General features: G+C 36.4%; 1 protein-coding gene across 12 annotated transcripts in view; it reads right to left on the bottom strand.

Annotated features, from left to right (window-relative positions):
* L3MBTL3 (L3MBTL histone methyl-lysine binding protein 3) overlaps positions 1-16,788 on the bottom strand; it is a 104,280-nt gene that overhangs the window by 38,760 nt on the left and 48,732 nt on the right. For all 12 annotated transcript variants that reach the window (XM_033103399.1, XM_033103393.1, XM_033103403.1 and 9 more), the window contains 3 exons: positions 10,330-10,406; positions 5,628-5,713; positions 3,729-3,839 (listed from right to left, as the gene is read on the bottom strand). In XM_033103399.1, coding sequence (XP_032959290.1) covers positions 3,729-3,839; positions 5,628-5,713; positions 10,330-10,406 — 274 coding nt within the window. The remainder of the gene's footprint in view (positions 1-3,728; positions 3,840-5,627; positions 5,714-10,329; positions 10,407-16,788) is intronic.

Genomic DNA, 16,788 nt, shown 5'->3' with positions numbered 1-16,788 from the left:
ATCAAAGTATGGTATAGATGATTTAATTCACACATACTTAAAATTGTAATTTAGGAAATTAGATACATTTTTCCCTCAGAAGTATAATTTGGACCCTTAATAAAAACTTAATACATATCACTGACAATTTCAAGATTAAGACAGAGAATATTTTTAGAAAGCAAAACTATTTGTTTATAAAAATGATCTGGTTGGATTTTTTGTTCATAAGAAAAGCAACTCAGTAAAACATATTTTAGGTTCTTATCTCTGCTCACTTCTAAAATTAAGATTGTATCTGAAAGTATAAACCCATAAGGACAAACGGCAAAAGAAAGCAGCTGACAGGTGAGAAATGACAATGCTGTGTGTGGACAGCAAAAGCCGGGGAGGGAGTGCTGAACCTACTGGAGAGAGTGGCTGGGCTACAACCTGCTGCCTACAGGAGTGCAGGACTGCAGTAAAGCAGTTCACTCTGCAAAACCCAAGGAAGACTCAATCTGGAGGCAGCAGGTACGTGAGGAAGAGGGTCTGAAAATTGGCAGGATAGTCTCAAAGTGTACATACGGAGTAGTTAGGCCCCCTAGATCCACTCCCCTACCCTCCCACCAAGGCAACTGCCCCTTCGACAACCCTGCAAGAGTAAAGGTTTGCTTTCTAGAGAAATATAATCACGGAGACTCTGAACTCCAGGACACAACTGATGTGGTGAAGTGTTGGATGCAAAGTTCAGGGACTAAGCAAGGGTCAGCATGCTCCAAGCCAGTCCTCCTGGTCTCCCCCACTGGCTGCCAGGGTCAGCCTTCCTCAGGGAGGAAATGACAAAAATTAAAAGGCTCCAGAGAAAGGATCCAGATGGTGACAAATGGGGGTCTCCCTGTGAAAAGCTGGCTCTGCCTTCTTATCCTACAGTGAAGCCCAGCAGTCAGTAAGTTCCACCCATGAAAAAAGGCTAATTTTGAGTGCCTTTTTCTTAACGTGAACAGACAAACAAGGATCTGAGTTTGAGCAGAGTGTATAATATGGAAGCAAAGACCAAACTGATAAACTAAAAAAAAAAAAAAAAAAAAAAAAAAATTACAGGAATTAAAACAGGGAACAGAAGAAAAACTATCACTAGTATCCTCAGATAAGAAACAATATTGCTTCAGGAAATAAAAAAAATGCTGCAATTTAAAAGCAGGGAGGGGAGAAAAATAGAAAATGAGAAAAAAATTCTTGAAAATTAAAAATAATTAAAATCATAGTTGTAATTAAAATTCAATATAAGCTTTGGAAAATATAATAGATATCTCTAAGCAAATAGAATTTAAAAAAAAAATTACAGAAGCACAACAAGGAAGAAAATATAAGAAAATCAGGGTATAAGTCCAAAAGGTTTAATACCGAAGTAGCAGGACTTCCAGAAAGAAAACAGAAGAGAGGAGGTGGTCATGAAAGCAATAACACAAGAACATTTTCAAAAACTGAAGGACATGAAACTCCATCATGAAAGGGTATGAACAGCCAAATGAAAAAAGACTCACACCAAGACAGGTCATTGCAAAACATCAGAACATCAGGGTTAGAGAGATGGTCCTGAGAGCTTCCAGAAAGAAAACGTGTATCACCCAGAGCAAAGGGATAGGAATGGTCTTGGATGTCAGAAAAATGAGCGTTTCTGCTGTTTTATTACTTGTTCAGTGGTTCACCTTTAGCCATGAAATTTATTACATTAATTATGAAGAAATGATTGTCAACTACGTATCTCACAGCCAGATTTTTGGGTGGTAGAGACTGACGAAGATGTTTTTTATAGAAAGAGAATTCATGTCAGAAGCAAAAAGAACTGGACTCTAATCTAAACTTTTCCCATTAACTAACTGAACCACGAACTTTAGAGTGTTTGCCTTCCTGGGCCAAAATTTTCTCACATGTGAAATCAGATTTTTATTACAAAAGTAGCATGTGCCTGAAACCAGATAATTAAAAAGAAAAACCTAATCATTTATAATCCTAGCACCTCAAGAGAAGCAAAGTCATTATTTTGATATGTTTATTTCCATGACTGCTTATGCATATAGTATTTTAAAAAACAATACCGGACATCATACATAAAAACCTGAATTTTTCACTTGCCAATATTAAATATTCTTCTAAAATATTTAACATCATATAGATATGCAGAAATTTATTTTACCCATATCTTACTATGGTTGTCCCCAATGTTAAATACTATAAAAAGCATTGCTATACTTCTAGTTTTTATCTTTGCATATTCTCTTTGGTTATTCCCTTAACGTAAATTCCTAGGACTGAAATTTTTGAATCAAAGGATAAACAACATTCTAAGACTTTTGATGCCTATTGCCAAACTGCTCTTCAGAAAGGCTGAAAACATTTTATATTTCTACCAGCTAGCTGTATATGAGAATAAACTTTTCATGAACCCAAACCAAAGACATACTTTTTCTAATTCTGACTAATTTGATTTATAAAAAAAAGATTTTGCTTAATTCTATATTTCTTTCATAACTGGTCTAGATTTAAAAAAAAATACTTCTATTCCTAAAATACGGATTGCTTTATAACTTACATTATTACCAATGACAATTAACAAGAAAATACAGTTGAAAAAGGTTAACCATAGGCCTTCCATTATTTAAAAATTTTTCTAAAATATTAAATAATTATGTAATATTAAAAAATAGTGAATCAAATGTTAAAATTTCTATTTGAAAGAAATGCCAGATTTGTACAGGTTTTTCCTGTTATTTTCCAATTTATTTTCTTGTACATTATATCACTAGAGATAACTAAAGATGTGATTTATTTTTTTAAAAAGAGCATAAACTTAGACTCTTACAGTTTAGGACTGTGACTTAGTCCTGCCCGGCCTGTAATTAATAAGAAATTCATTTAGTCTTTCTCAGCTTCAGCGTCACCAATAAAATAATGATGATAACATAAATCTCCCACATGGTTATCTCCACAAATGTTACCCTGTGAAACACCATGGAAATTTAACATCTGGCTGTTCTTACAACTATTATTCCTAACAGAAACTCTAAATGAGCGTATGAAGCAAGTAAAACACATATTGTTCTGGTTTGAGAGTGAAGTTAATTTCATGCTGAAGCCAGAAACAGAGACAAGCGCTCTGGCACTCCCCTGGAACTGCGGCTATACTTCACTTCATCACGCGTGGACATAATAAACCAAACCCATTTTCCTGAATGTTTGCTTACTTTATGAGATGTACTTGGCTTTTTATTAATCCAACTCTAATTAAACTGATTTTAGTCATAAAATTATTTCTCTTTACTTGTCCTACATTAAAAAGCAGGATAGTCTTCTGAGAAGTCTATGTCTAACATAATCCCATAAAAAAAAAATTAACCTTCAATGTTTTTAAAAGAGTATAGTACTGGAGAATGAGTTATTCTCTTCAGAGGAAATTTCTCTATTATCTACGTGAGATGTTTTCCCTTAATTTTGACCGACTTTTAATATTTTGCATGTGCATTTATAGAAAATAGATAGCAAATATTAAAAGTCAGCCATAATTAAAGAGAAAACTTCTTGCACAGATTAAAGGAAAATGCTGGATAAACACTGACTTTCTAAGATGTGCAGGCATTTAATTTGATTATTCCTATGGTTTTACTAATTTAATTACAGAACTTGACAAATCAAATATCTGCTAAAGTTTCCATCCAACATGTCTTTTAACAAAAAGGCAAAACAAAACCACAGAAGAAAGCACTTACTTTTATTCTGTGATCATCCGTGTCTGCAACTGTTGCTACTCTAATAAACACGGGATTTCTTTTGTCTACGACCTCCAGCTTCATTTTTTTCTGGAATCCATGTGGAGGTTTCTGCCATAACAGAAAATTTTCTACAGTGAGATTTCAAACAAGAGAAGGTGGCCTCTAAGTCACAAAAACTAGAATAAAAATAAAGTAAAAAAAAGATGAGCTATCTAGAGAATCTGCCTTTCAAATTCCAAGTGTGGTTTTGGACCTCACCCTCCTTATCAAAAAACACAATCCGAAATAACATGGCCAAACTCTTAGTCAATAGAAACAGCCTGGCCAACTAGCCATAGGAGCAAATGGAAAGCAAAAGATCTTAAGATGAATTTCAAAATACTTTCTTCGGTTATTTGATTAGCCATAGGGAAGACAGAATTTTTTCTAATTAGTTGGCAAGCATGAAAATTATTTTTAAAAAGAGAGAACATTCCAATGGCAGAAATAAGCCAAAGACATTAGAGGTGCTAAAGAGAGCAAAAATCAGAAAACATCTTTTAAAAAAGAAAATTAGCAATCAAAGCATGCAAGATGAAATCACTCTAGAGAGAACAGGAATCAGAAGGAGGACCTACAGTGCCTACACCTTGATACTCAGCAGCAAGCTATAAATCTCTGATAAAACTACAGGCAGTAGAAAGCAAGGTGATTATTTGGAATGTTAGACAAATTACTTAAATTTACTAAACTTCACATTCCTCTTCTGGAAAATGGGTGTAATTATAAGTGTTGCTCTGAAAATTAAATGTGAAAATTATGTACAGGGTACAAAACAATCGATACAAGGCATGTAAAGGCCAAACTAGAGAAATCGGTTTCCTCTGTGTATCAATGTGACACTAGCTATGTAGACTGATCCTGATGTAATTTTATCCACTTCAAAGCAAAGTACAGTGCAGTTCGTTTGTACTAGCGCATGTTAGAAAGTTGGATAAAAATTCGTTAAGTATGGCATAACTCAAAACATTACTCATTTTTAAATTCTGAATTTACTATCAGTTGGAATCATACACATTCTTTCATATGGCTTTTTTCATGTAATGTAGTTTTTCTCTTCAAAATTTCTGATGTTCTTTTTTCTTCTATATTTGGACCCATACCTACTAATTAATTCTACCATTAAAAATCAAAGCAATCTATACACAAAAGGATGATTTAAAGAAAAGTGCTCTTTATAACAGACTAATTATGCCACATTAACATTTTTTTAAGCATTTATCTTTCTTTTCCTTTACATTCCTGGGAAAATACAAATATAAAAACCAGGTGTTCGAGATGGAAAACATTTAAAAACACATTTCATTTCTAATTGTTCCCTTGTACAGAAATGAGGTTTACTTTGAACTTGAATATGCAAGAAGCAATGATCCTGAGTTAGAAAGATACTATAATAAAGGCAGATGACCTTGCATTTTGGTAATTAAACATGCTGATTTATAGCAATAAAAGAAAAACAAAATAGCATCTCATCTTGCCATAGACAAATCCAAATTAATTACTGAATATAATTTTCATTAGAAAACAATGTCTTCATTGGTCTTTCAGAATATCTAGCTGGAAAAACAGAAGTTGGACGTACAAATAACTCAATCCACACCAACTCAAATAGAATTATTTTGCAAGGAGACTTTAGAGTCCAAAATGGAAGTATTTTTTAGACGCCAACAAAGAAACCCCAGTAATAATCTTGGCTTTCAAAACTGTAAAAATTCAAAAATACCTTTTTTGGTCTTCTGTTTCCCTCCCTTTCCTATTCCAGTCCACTAGTACTATTTCTTTCTGTTCTTAAATTTCAATGAATGAACACTACCATCAACACAAATTAATCAAATATTGTAAAATACATTATCTCACCACTTTGAAAGCTCTTGCAGGAGCAGGTAAAGAATTGGTTTCTTCTAAGTATTTATCCCAAGAAAAATGTTTCACATTTGGATAACCTAAGGAAGAAAGAAAAAAGTAAATCCTGTAAGGTTTAACTAAAATGATAGTGAAAACCACAAACTGACCTATAAATTATAAAATTATAAAATGTTATCATTATAATGTAGGAAATTATGTGCATATTACTAACAACTTTAAACTAGTTACATATTCAGAACTATTTGTAATAATGAAATTGTTTTCATCTTGATCATGATTTCTCTATTAATTTTTAAATGAAAATTTAACATATATGTATATGTATAATTTACATTTTAGGTAAGGATAGTCTTACGACACAAGACACACACCAGCACATATACACAAACATATATAACCTTTAATCTAGCAATTTTCCTTCTAATAATCTAGGAAATTCTCATATACCATGTTTGCCCGAAAATAAGACCTAGCCGGACAACCCCAGTAATAATTTTTGCTCCAAAATACGCATTAGAGCTGATTGTCTGGCTAGGTCTTATTTTCGGGGAAACACGGTGCGTATACAGACAATGCACCATTATTTGCAAATGTGAAAATGTAAAACCAGTTAAATGAACTTGAATAAAGAAACGTGTAAAGAAAGTATACAGTATGTATAAAATAGAAAGCATTTATTAAAAAGAATAGGCCGATTTATAGATACTGATATGTCAGCATATTGTTAAGTCAAACAAATAAGCCAAAACAAATCATGGAACAGTGTTAATAAAATGTCTAAAAGCACCTATCCTTCCTCCCTCCTGCCCTCTTTTGCTTCCTCCAGAGTCCAAAATCCATTACGTAGATATGAGCAGGAATTAATGGTGACCCAGTAGGTTGAGAAATTGGCTATATAAAGGGAACTGAAAAAAAAAATCACTAAATATATTGGCGATAACAGAAATCAGATTTCTCACTAACTAAAAAGAGAGTTCTAATTTTGGAAAGTGGAAAACTAGAATGGACTCAGTGGTGTTGGATCTGAATTGGAGCTAATGGTATAAATTCATGGTTTTCAATATGTATAAATGAATATAGAAATAAACATAAATACAAACTTTTTATATATTTACATAAGTATATTTCCTATGTACACTGAGAGGCTGGAAGCAGCAATACCCCAATAGGAATGAGCACATCTAGTGTCCAGATCTTACTTTCTAAATATCATATTCGACTAAAACCAAACCATGGAGACTGGGAGAAATGGCTGACTTCAGGGTTAGATCAGGGAAAGTACAAGATAAGCCCACCTATGCCAGAAAGTAGGAAGTTCTCAAAAAAATTATAAGAACATGGCAAAAGGACATATAAAAAAGCTTACAGAGGCTCCCACAGGCCAAATCTGAGAAAAACCCGTACACGAAAATAAATAATGCTAGTAATTGACTATGAATCATTGATGACAACAGTAATCTATGGGTCCACGCTGATATAAATACGCTGATATAAATAAATTGAATGAATAAATGGGAGGATAAGAAAGCTTATCTTTGCAGAAGAATACCCATTAATTAAGTACAAGGAATGATAAAATAGGAATAATTATTTAGCAACTTTTAGAATAATTCAAACAAGAAATAGCAACAGATTCTAAAATTAGTGAGTGATACAGAGATGAAGTACAGGATATTTACATAACTTCAAAGTATCTCCCCATAAAATACTCATCAATTATAGAGAAAAAAATAACTGCATTAGTGGAGAAACCTGCAAAACACCAACTTGATCAATTAATGGTAAAATTCATCCAGTAATGAGACAAACTGACATCACGTGCCACCTGAGAGGATACAATGAGAACACAGCATTGTTTCTATGATATTCCTGCCATATCCTAGGTCTAATCACAAGGAAACACCAAGCATACCCAAATTAACATTCTATAAAATGACTAATCTGTAATCCTCAAACATACTGAGGTTATGCAAGTCAAGGACAGCCTAATTACTAGAGGGATATGACAACTAAGTGCAATGCTTGATCCTTTTCCTAGAAATGACATCACTAGTATAAATCACAAACTTGAATGGGTCTATGGTTCAAGGGTATGAATGAGTTCTGTACTATTCTTGCAGCTTTTCTTTACATTTAAAATTGTTTCAAAATAAAATTTAGGGAGTAAATACACAAACGTTCCCGTGTATGCAAATATTTTACAATATTTTTTTAAGGAACATATCTTGCACTATTTAAGTACTATTAAATCTGACTGTGCATACATACATGTATGTGCATACACAGAGGCAAAAAGGTGTTTCTGGAAAGATACAATAACCAACTATTAAACTATTAAGAGACAACAGTGGTTATCTCTATTTTCGCTCTAAACTTTTAAAAGCAAGTAAGTATGTCTTCATAATCTAATTTAGATAATTCAAAACAAAAATCATTTTAAAAGGCATGAAGACTTTAACTTTGGATGAAGAATAGCTATGTTACATGTTTAGAGAACACAAACATGGCCAGGAGGGCTGCTCAGGGGATTCATCCATAAGTAGCAGGATGCTCAGAAGAGCAGCTGCAGGTGATGAAGATCCCTTCTTTTCAGACAAGAGATCAGAGATCAAGCCACAATCTGACTGTAGCAAAAAGGGGCCCTAAGCATCCTCCTTTCTATCTTCCTTCTTCCCTCCCTCCCTCCCTTATTTATGGTGGTGGAACCAAAGTAACATGCAGAGTAACATCAGCACAAGTCCTGAAAACCAGTCTCATTGTGTGGCAGGTTTTTTTGTGTTTTTTTAAACATGCGCGCGCGTGTGTGTGTGTGTGTGTGCGTGTGGCAGGGGGTTAAGGGGTGGGTACGAAATATATATCACATAAAATTTACCATTTTATCCATTTTTAGGTGTACGGTTAGTAGCACTAAGTATATTCACATCGTTGTGTGTTTGGCACTTTTTAACGTGCAATTTTTAATTTTCTTAATTTGTCAAAAAGCTATGTATTTCTCTTCTACTGAATTATAAAAGCCCATGAAAGGAGACAAGATGACTTGGTTACTTGCCTCTCATCAGAATCAGCAATGATGCCTTACACCATCCTTCCCAGGTACCTAATCCAGGGCTATGAAGACATAACCAGGACCCTCTGGTCCACTGGTTCTCTGTTTATTTACCAGATCCCTGATCATGACCAAAAAAGTGGTAAGGAAAACAAAGGAGCAACAGCAAATTGATAAATCTAAAAGAATCCTCCCAGAAATTTAGATGATGATAGTGATGATCGTTATTCACCAGCTTCTAACATTCCATCAGCCACAGGACACAGGACGATTGATCAGAAGTCTTCCAGATGGCACCACATTTGGGCCATGAAACCATTAAGGCCCAGCTTCAATACTTTATGGCTTACGTAAATACCCTTTCGTCTTCAAAACAGCTCTAAATCAGTAAAGGACAGAGGCTTTTGCCCCTTAACATATGAGAAGACTCAGCAAGTGGAAGGGACTTGCCTCCCCCATCACTGCAATGTTTGGTTCCCGTAGTAAGTAAATGTCTAGACACTGAGATACACACAGTATCAACTGGGGATAAGCCTAAAAATGAAACCAGCTGTTAGAACAGAATAAGACAAGTATCTGAAGCTCCAAGCTGAGTCTCTGCTGCTTACATGCTGTGGGCAACATCAACCCAACAGTTCCTAGCAAACCAAGGAGCCATCCTTCCCCTGGGATAATAATGGCAGCCTTCTTGAGTGTGCACAAGCAACCACCTCCAGCTAAGTGTCACGCTGTTAGCTGATGACCCTGTCTTTTTAGATCAGCAGTAGTCATGGCACCTTAGTGATATGCTCAGCAACTCAGTATCTTAATGTTGATGAAGCCACAGAATCTGTTCTTTAGCACATGAAGATAAACTCAAATTGACATCAAACAAAGAGACTATTTATCAGCAGTTACACTGTTCCAAGCTGAGAGGGCTCTGTGGCCAGAGGCAGACAGCAGAAGTACCTGAAAACTTCAGAGAACAGAGAGGTACTACTAGCATAAAGGTGCAAAATCCATTTTGGAACCAGGAATCACAACAGGAAAAAAAAAAAAAGGAAAAATGAATGTGTGAATTCTGATCTCTGGAAAAAAAAAATCTAATACCTCAAGTTCTCAATTAAATGTGAACATTGTGTTTTTGCCAGAATTGACCTCGAAATGTATGGTCCAGGCTCCGTCCACAAATGCTGTTCCATATGTGCATTTTTCTATACTCACCAAAGCCTTAGACAAGGCACTTCTATGGTTAGACAATATATTTAAATGTGTATGAATATAAAGTCTAGCTAGAAATGAATTTCAACTTGAGAAATGAAAGATCTTTTACAACAATGCTTCCTATTTGTCCAAAGAATGCAAAAGTTGAGACTGTTAAGAGACTAAGCCAATGCTTATATACTTCCAGGTATATCACAGTTCAGCAAACTACCACCTGCAGGCCGGATGCCTCTTTTTGCAAATCAAGTTTTATTTTAACACAACTATGCTCAACTATTTGTTTACATATTGTCTAAAGCTACTTTTGTGTTACATCACATTTGAATAGTCTGACAGAGACTGTATGGCTTAGGAAGCCAAAAATATCGACTCTCTGGCCCTTTATAGAAAATGTTTGGCAACTTCTAATATATGAATAATATTAGACACATAATAAACACAAACCTGGAGGAGTAATAAGGGTTCTTCTATGTTCTTTACACCAACCAACTGGATGAATGTGTGGACTGGAAGCTTCACACCTGTAGGTTATACAAATTTAAAAATTTTCATTATCAGGATAAAGTCTCAAATACTAGTAAAAGAAAAAACATTAATTGGAGATCCTGAACACCTTAATTACAATCAATCTTATTTGGAAAAAAAATTGGTATACCAAAGAATCTTTCACTCTTCCAATATATTAACACCAAGTAGATTTTTATTAGATAAAAACGGATGTACAGATTTGACACCAGGCAGTTTTCATCCTCCTACAAATTCTGCTATATTCTGTAACTTCAAATATAGCTAAAATTCAAATATAACGTCATTAAGATTCAGAATTTCCATTCATAAAAATCAGGTGAAAAAATAAACGTACGTATATGAATAATCATGTAGACAGGCAAACTAAAATTATTTCAGCATCTCTGAGGGCAAATGTACAAAGGCAGGAAGCCTGAGTACCATCAAAAACAAAACATGTTATTTCTATCACCCATTAGAATGGCAGAGACCTGGCATGAAGTCAGGGTATCCCTTTCTCTTCCTTACCTTTCTTCTCCTTTGTCACTTTTAATTCAGTCAAGCACACATTTTTCCAAGGCCTCTTTATCAGCATCTGATACATCTGATTCCTTGTTTCTACCAAACTTGTTCTATGTATTCCTCATCTCAATATGCAACATATTTCATTCATTCGTTCATTCAATCATTCAAATGTCGAAAGCTTACGATATGCCAGACACTGAGTATGTAAACATATATAAACATATATACTCAGCAAATCAAACATATACAAAGATTTTGCTTTCCTGGAGCTGAACAGTGTAGTGGGAAGAGGCAGGAAATAAATTAACAAACAAAACATATACTCTGGTAGCACAATGCCACGAAGACAAAGAAGTAGAGGGCAACAGTAGAAAGACACTCCTTTATCTAGCATAGTCAAGATCAGCTCTCAAAGCAGGTGACATTGATGGAAGTAAAGAGAGAACTGAGCCACTCAACTATATAAAGGAAAGCCATTCCCTGCAGAGGGAAAAGCAAGTATATAGGCTATGAGGTGGGAGTCTAGTAAGGCTGTGCCCCGCCGGCACAGATTGAGGGAAGCAGAGAATAGGAGATAATATCAGGAAGGGCCTTTAGGCAATAGTAAGGTTTTGGGGTTTTACTCAGAGTAAAATGATGTTTACTAGAACATGATATAGGTTTTAGGCAGCGAAGTAGCATAATCTGATTTATGTTTTAAAGTATTTTTCTGGCTGCTCTGCAGACAATAAACCACATTAGGAACAAGATGCTGTTAAAAGGCTTTTGTAGAGTTGATGATGGTAACCTGAACCAAAGTGCTGCTAGTGAAGAAGTGATGATGTTTTTAGGTCTGTATTTTAAAGGAAGAACCAACAGGATGTGCTGAGAGATTTTGATACAGAATGTGAGTAAAGTGAAGATTTTACGTTCCAAGGTTTGGGGAATGGCAACTAGAGAAACACAGGCCCCTTTTCTGATATGGGAAGACTACAAGCAGAGTCTATGGCATTACAACTAGTAACTAAAGAGTTCTGTTTTCTGCATAGGTCTGACAAACAGGTAAAGATGTCCAATAGATATTGGGCATAAAAATCTGGAGTTCAAGGACAAAATCAAGGCTAAAAATACACATTTGGGAGTGATCAGCATTTGGGATGGCATTTAAAGCCATGAGCAGAGATGAGACCATCCAGAGAATAAGTAAGGAGAGAGAACAGAACAGGTAGGAGGCCAAGACGGCATAACTAGTAAAGAGAAGGAAGGAAAGAATAAGTCAACTGGGTCAAATGCTACCGCTAGATGAATGAAGAGAAGAAACAAGGACCGTCATTGGATTTATCAACATCAGGTCATGAGTACCCTTGGTAAGAGCTGTGTGCTGGAGTTGGGGATGGGAAAGGGCAAACGCCTTATTAGACTGGGTTTAAGAGAAAATGGAAGGAGAAAAGAGGGAGGCAGTTAGTACAGTGAACATGTCTAACGAGTTCTGCTTTTTTTTAATCTTTTTTTTTTTATTATTGGGGAAGGGGAACAGGACTTTATTGGGGAACAGTGTGTACTTCCAGGACTTTTATCCCAAGTCAAGTTGTTGTCCTTTCAATCTTAGTTGTGGAGGGCGCAGCTCAGCTCCAGGTCCAGTTGCCGTTGCTAGTTGCAGGGGACGCAGCCCACCATCCCTTGCGGGAGTTGAGGAATTGAACTGGCAACCTTGTGGTTGAGAGCTCGCTGGCCCATGTGGGAATCGAACCGGCAGCCTTCGGAGTTGGGAGCACGGAGCTCTAACCGTCTGAGCCACCGGGCTGGCCCACGAGTTCTGTTTTAAAAGGAAGCTGAGAAATGGGACATTAGGGGAAGCTGGGCAAGCCATACATGAAAATTCTGTATACAATTTTACAAACTTTCTAAGTTTAGAATGACTTCAAAATAAAACATTGTTAAAAAGATGAGAAATATTACTTCATTTATTCAAGCAATACACGCCGAGCAACTACCATGATCAGGGCACTGTTCTAGGTGCAAGGGCTACAACAGGTATCAAAACAAACAAAAATCCTTCTCCCGCTTGGGTCCTGGTAGGAATAATTTAATAGAGAGGGATGACCTATTGATGCAGAGGACAGAGAACTGACTGGGTAAGAGGGAATGGAATCCTGTGCAGGGGAGCAGGGGTGCGTCACCCACAATTACGAGAAGGTTCTGTCTCTGGGCAGAGATCAGGAAGGTACTCAGCAGAGAAGATGGTGGGAGCATGCGGACTTGTCTTCTGACTGTGTCCTTCTTCTCAGTGAAATAGGAAGCAAGGTTATCAGCTGAGAGAAGAATAGGAAAGGGGTTGTGAGAAATGCGAGGGAAAAAAAGGGGGAGTGAAATTTAGTGGGCTAGACAATTGCTCTGTCGCAGGATTTTGGGGCAGAACTAAGGGGCCACTTGAGGTTAGCAGTCATGAATGTGAAGTCAGACCAATCAGCCTGTTGTGTATCGAGCTGTATTCAACGGCTCAGGCACAGGCATACAGTAGGCAGAAAGTTGATGCAATCAGAGTTGGGATTTAGCCAGGCAAACACAATATAAGGAAGTGGAGATTACAGTTACAAGGTAGTTGTAACAGTATTACAAAAGCTAGGCAACTAGAGGCATGTCACAATTAGTATCTGAAAAAAAGAAGTTGGCAGAACATTTTCTATCTGTGTTCTCAAAGATAGTAGGCATAATGAAGTTTAAAGAAAAAACAAAAAACCAGGGTCATAATGTTCAGGAAAATGCTACATCTCCCTCTTAAGCGATTTACAGAACATATCATTAGCATATTAGACTGTGGAGTTATACTATAAACAAACCAGTTTCAAATGGTTTAACTTAGCATTTCTTAAAGATACTTCACTGTGAAACATGACTTTGGTGGGCAGTCCGTTAGCATCATGTGGAACACCAGTGTTCTGTAGAACGTGGTTTGGGAAATGTTGGTCTGAAGGACGCAGAAGTCTAGTCTTGCTCTATTAACCTGATCTTTTGAGTCTATCCTGAAAGATCAGGAAATCTCAATACAGCCCTCTAGATGGGAAACTAGAAGGTAGAAAGCCAGGAAGAGAACACTGGATGGATTTCTGGTGAAAAACAAAGAACTTTCTAAGAGAAGTACTAAGTAAATAACATTAACATATAGTCATCACTTTCTAAGTCAACCTTTCTAAATGAACAACACCAAACAGTAACATAAGGTGAGTTGATGTAAGCCTGACTTAACGTTGATTTTTCTCAAAATTATTTTAATGGAAAATACCTTTAAATTTATAATTAAAGGTTTATTCCTTCCTTCCTTTATTCACTCATCTCTTACCCAACCTCCCCACACTATATATATTAACTCATAGAGGGCTCATTTAAAATGAAAAAAATAACGAATGTATAACATTTGTTTAATTTTTTTCCTTCCCAATCTAATGCAGCTATCAAGTGCTTTTTATAATTATCTGCTAGGCTCACGGTAATTAACGTAATAGCATTAGACATTACTAATTCTTTTGATTTAATTGGATTTCTATATAAATTACAATTAAGGAAAATACTGTAGTCTATTTTAGCCATTCATTCCTGTTCTGCCTGAACCTTATATAACAAGGTTTTCATAGTATCTAAATATTGATCAAAGTCACCATTTAAAATAAACAAGGAAGCCACCTCAATAGAGAAAATAAAAACAGCCCTATTTTTATCTAGTTTACTTATATTCTCAATAAGTAGACAATGCTTCATTGAGAAGTTGGAAGGCTGTGAAACCTTTCTGCTACTATTGTAACACAAGTCATGTTAGTCCCACCTAGTGTTCAAAAGCAGAAATGGAACCAAGAAGCAATGTATTGAAGAATAGTGAATGGTAAAAAGTTTGGCAAACCATTGGATCGCTATACCGCTCCTTTCTTTCTTTTGGATTTTCATGTAAGTCATCAAAGAAGTCCATTTCAAAAAAAAAGTTTTTTAAAGTCCATTTCATACGTAAGTGCAAATTACTCATGAATGAGGGCTACTAAGATCCAATCAAACCTAGACTGGTAGATAATAATTCATGAAAAATCCATGTTTATACTGTAAGCATAAAGTGAACAGACATTAAAATCCTCATTTTACAGAAACACAAAGGGCTTAAGTGATTTCACCAAGCCCTCCCTTTGAAAAGAAAGAGATCCTGGTTTTATCAGTCACAGCCTAAAGCTAAAAAAAGCTAATGCACGCGTGCTGGGTTCCACAGATCTAGGCAGAGAGACAAATAAGAACGTTCCAAGATGCTTATATGAGGAAAACATCCAAGCCTTCATTTCAAGCAATAATGATTTAGTTTCTTTGAAGAAAGACAGGACACGTGGCTTATCCTACTCCCTACATCAAGAGCGTGATGACTCTGACAACTTACTATCCAGTCCCCTACTTTCCTGGTTTCCACCAGGTGCTAACTAACTTCAGGGCCTCCATCACTGTGTGTTACCACTAAACCCTGAACCTCGTCAGGCTAAGTGATCTAGTTCTCCATTTTGTCCCTAGTTCATCTGCAATCCCATTTCTCACAGTAGCTGTTTTTAATATTATTCATCTTTTTCAAGCTTAAAACCCAACTTTCACGAACACAGTGAGTACTTGGAAAAGATAAAGACGATGCCATCTCATTACCCTAGTGTCAGTTTTCCTTTCATTTCTTCATTTTCTCCAGGCGGAGAGAGGAGAGTTTACTCCTTCCCAAGGTTTGCCCTGCCTCCGGGAACTGGTGTCCCAAGTCACCAGTCTCAGATACCTCCACTCTCCCTCTACAGTGTGGCTTTCTTCCTTCGGCCTAAAACCAAGCTCAAAACTCTCTCAAGCAATAATCCACTTGCACCTTCAGGGCCAAGCTTCACTGCTTGACGTCCCTTACAGTCATCTCTTTAACCTTTCGCAAATTGGTTTTTGCTTCTAAAACTTTTTTTCAATCCTCACATCACCCTATGCCAGTTATTAACTCTTCTTGTAACAGGGTAACTAAAGCTTAGAAGCGTTAAGTCACTTACTAAATAGACTGGCTGCCACTCCCCAAAACACACCCTTGTTTGGCCCCCAATCCCCACCCCAGGCTTAAACAAAAGCAAGTGCTTTCCTTGGCCTGGAACATTCCATCCCAACATCTAATTACGGATTCTTATTCTTCATTGTCCAGCACAAATCCCATGTCGTCCAAGAAGCCTTCCCCAAGAACCCTTCAGTGAATCAGTGAAGGGAACAAAAATTTTGCTACCCTGAAGCTGCTTTTTAGGATAGATTTTAAGCTGTTTATTAAGAAACAAGCTTCAGAAAGAAACTTTGACCCTCCCCCTTTCCCGCCCAAGAGATTCAGGCAGAAAACTGCTTCAGGAAGGAAGTCTTAGGATGCTGCCTTAGCCTACTTTGAATGAAGTGTGGTAAATAAGAGGACATCAGGCAGGCTCCTGTTAGCTAGCTACCTCTGTGTCCCATTGTTTCTGAGTTGCCCAGCAAGAAATTTCCTGACACGTGTGTTCCACGCTTTCTCAACTACCAGTAAATCGCCCATATTCACTTCTGAAATCTAAAACCCTTTCCCCCCCTTTTCCTTTGTCCAAAATGTTTTATATACTCAATCTTGCCTCACTATCTCTGGAATTGTCGTGTTTATGTGAATTCCCCCATGTGCATGTATTAAAATATTTGATTTTCACCTGTGAATCTGCCTCTGTTAATTTTGATTATTAGTGCTGCTAGAAGAACTTAGAATGTGGGAGGAAAAGTATTCATTTTTTTAGCCCCTATATCAGTCAGTCTTAACTTCGGTGTGCCACTATAGACAGCAAGCAGTTGGTTCTAATAATTAAGCACTAACCACCATCGATCTACCCTGAAGCTGTTCGC

Source organism: Rhinolophus ferrumequinum, chromosome 3 (assembly GCF_004115265.2).
Source record: "Rhinolophus ferrumequinum isolate MPI-CBG mRhiFer1 chromosome 3, mRhiFer1_v1.p, whole genome shotgun sequence".
In the NCBI taxonomy this organism is placed as follows: Eukaryota; Metazoa; Chordata; class Mammalia; order Chiroptera; family Rhinolophidae; genus Rhinolophus; species Rhinolophus ferrumequinum.
Note: the sequence above shows the minus strand (reverse complement) of the source record. Positions and strands in the feature narration are given on the sequence as shown.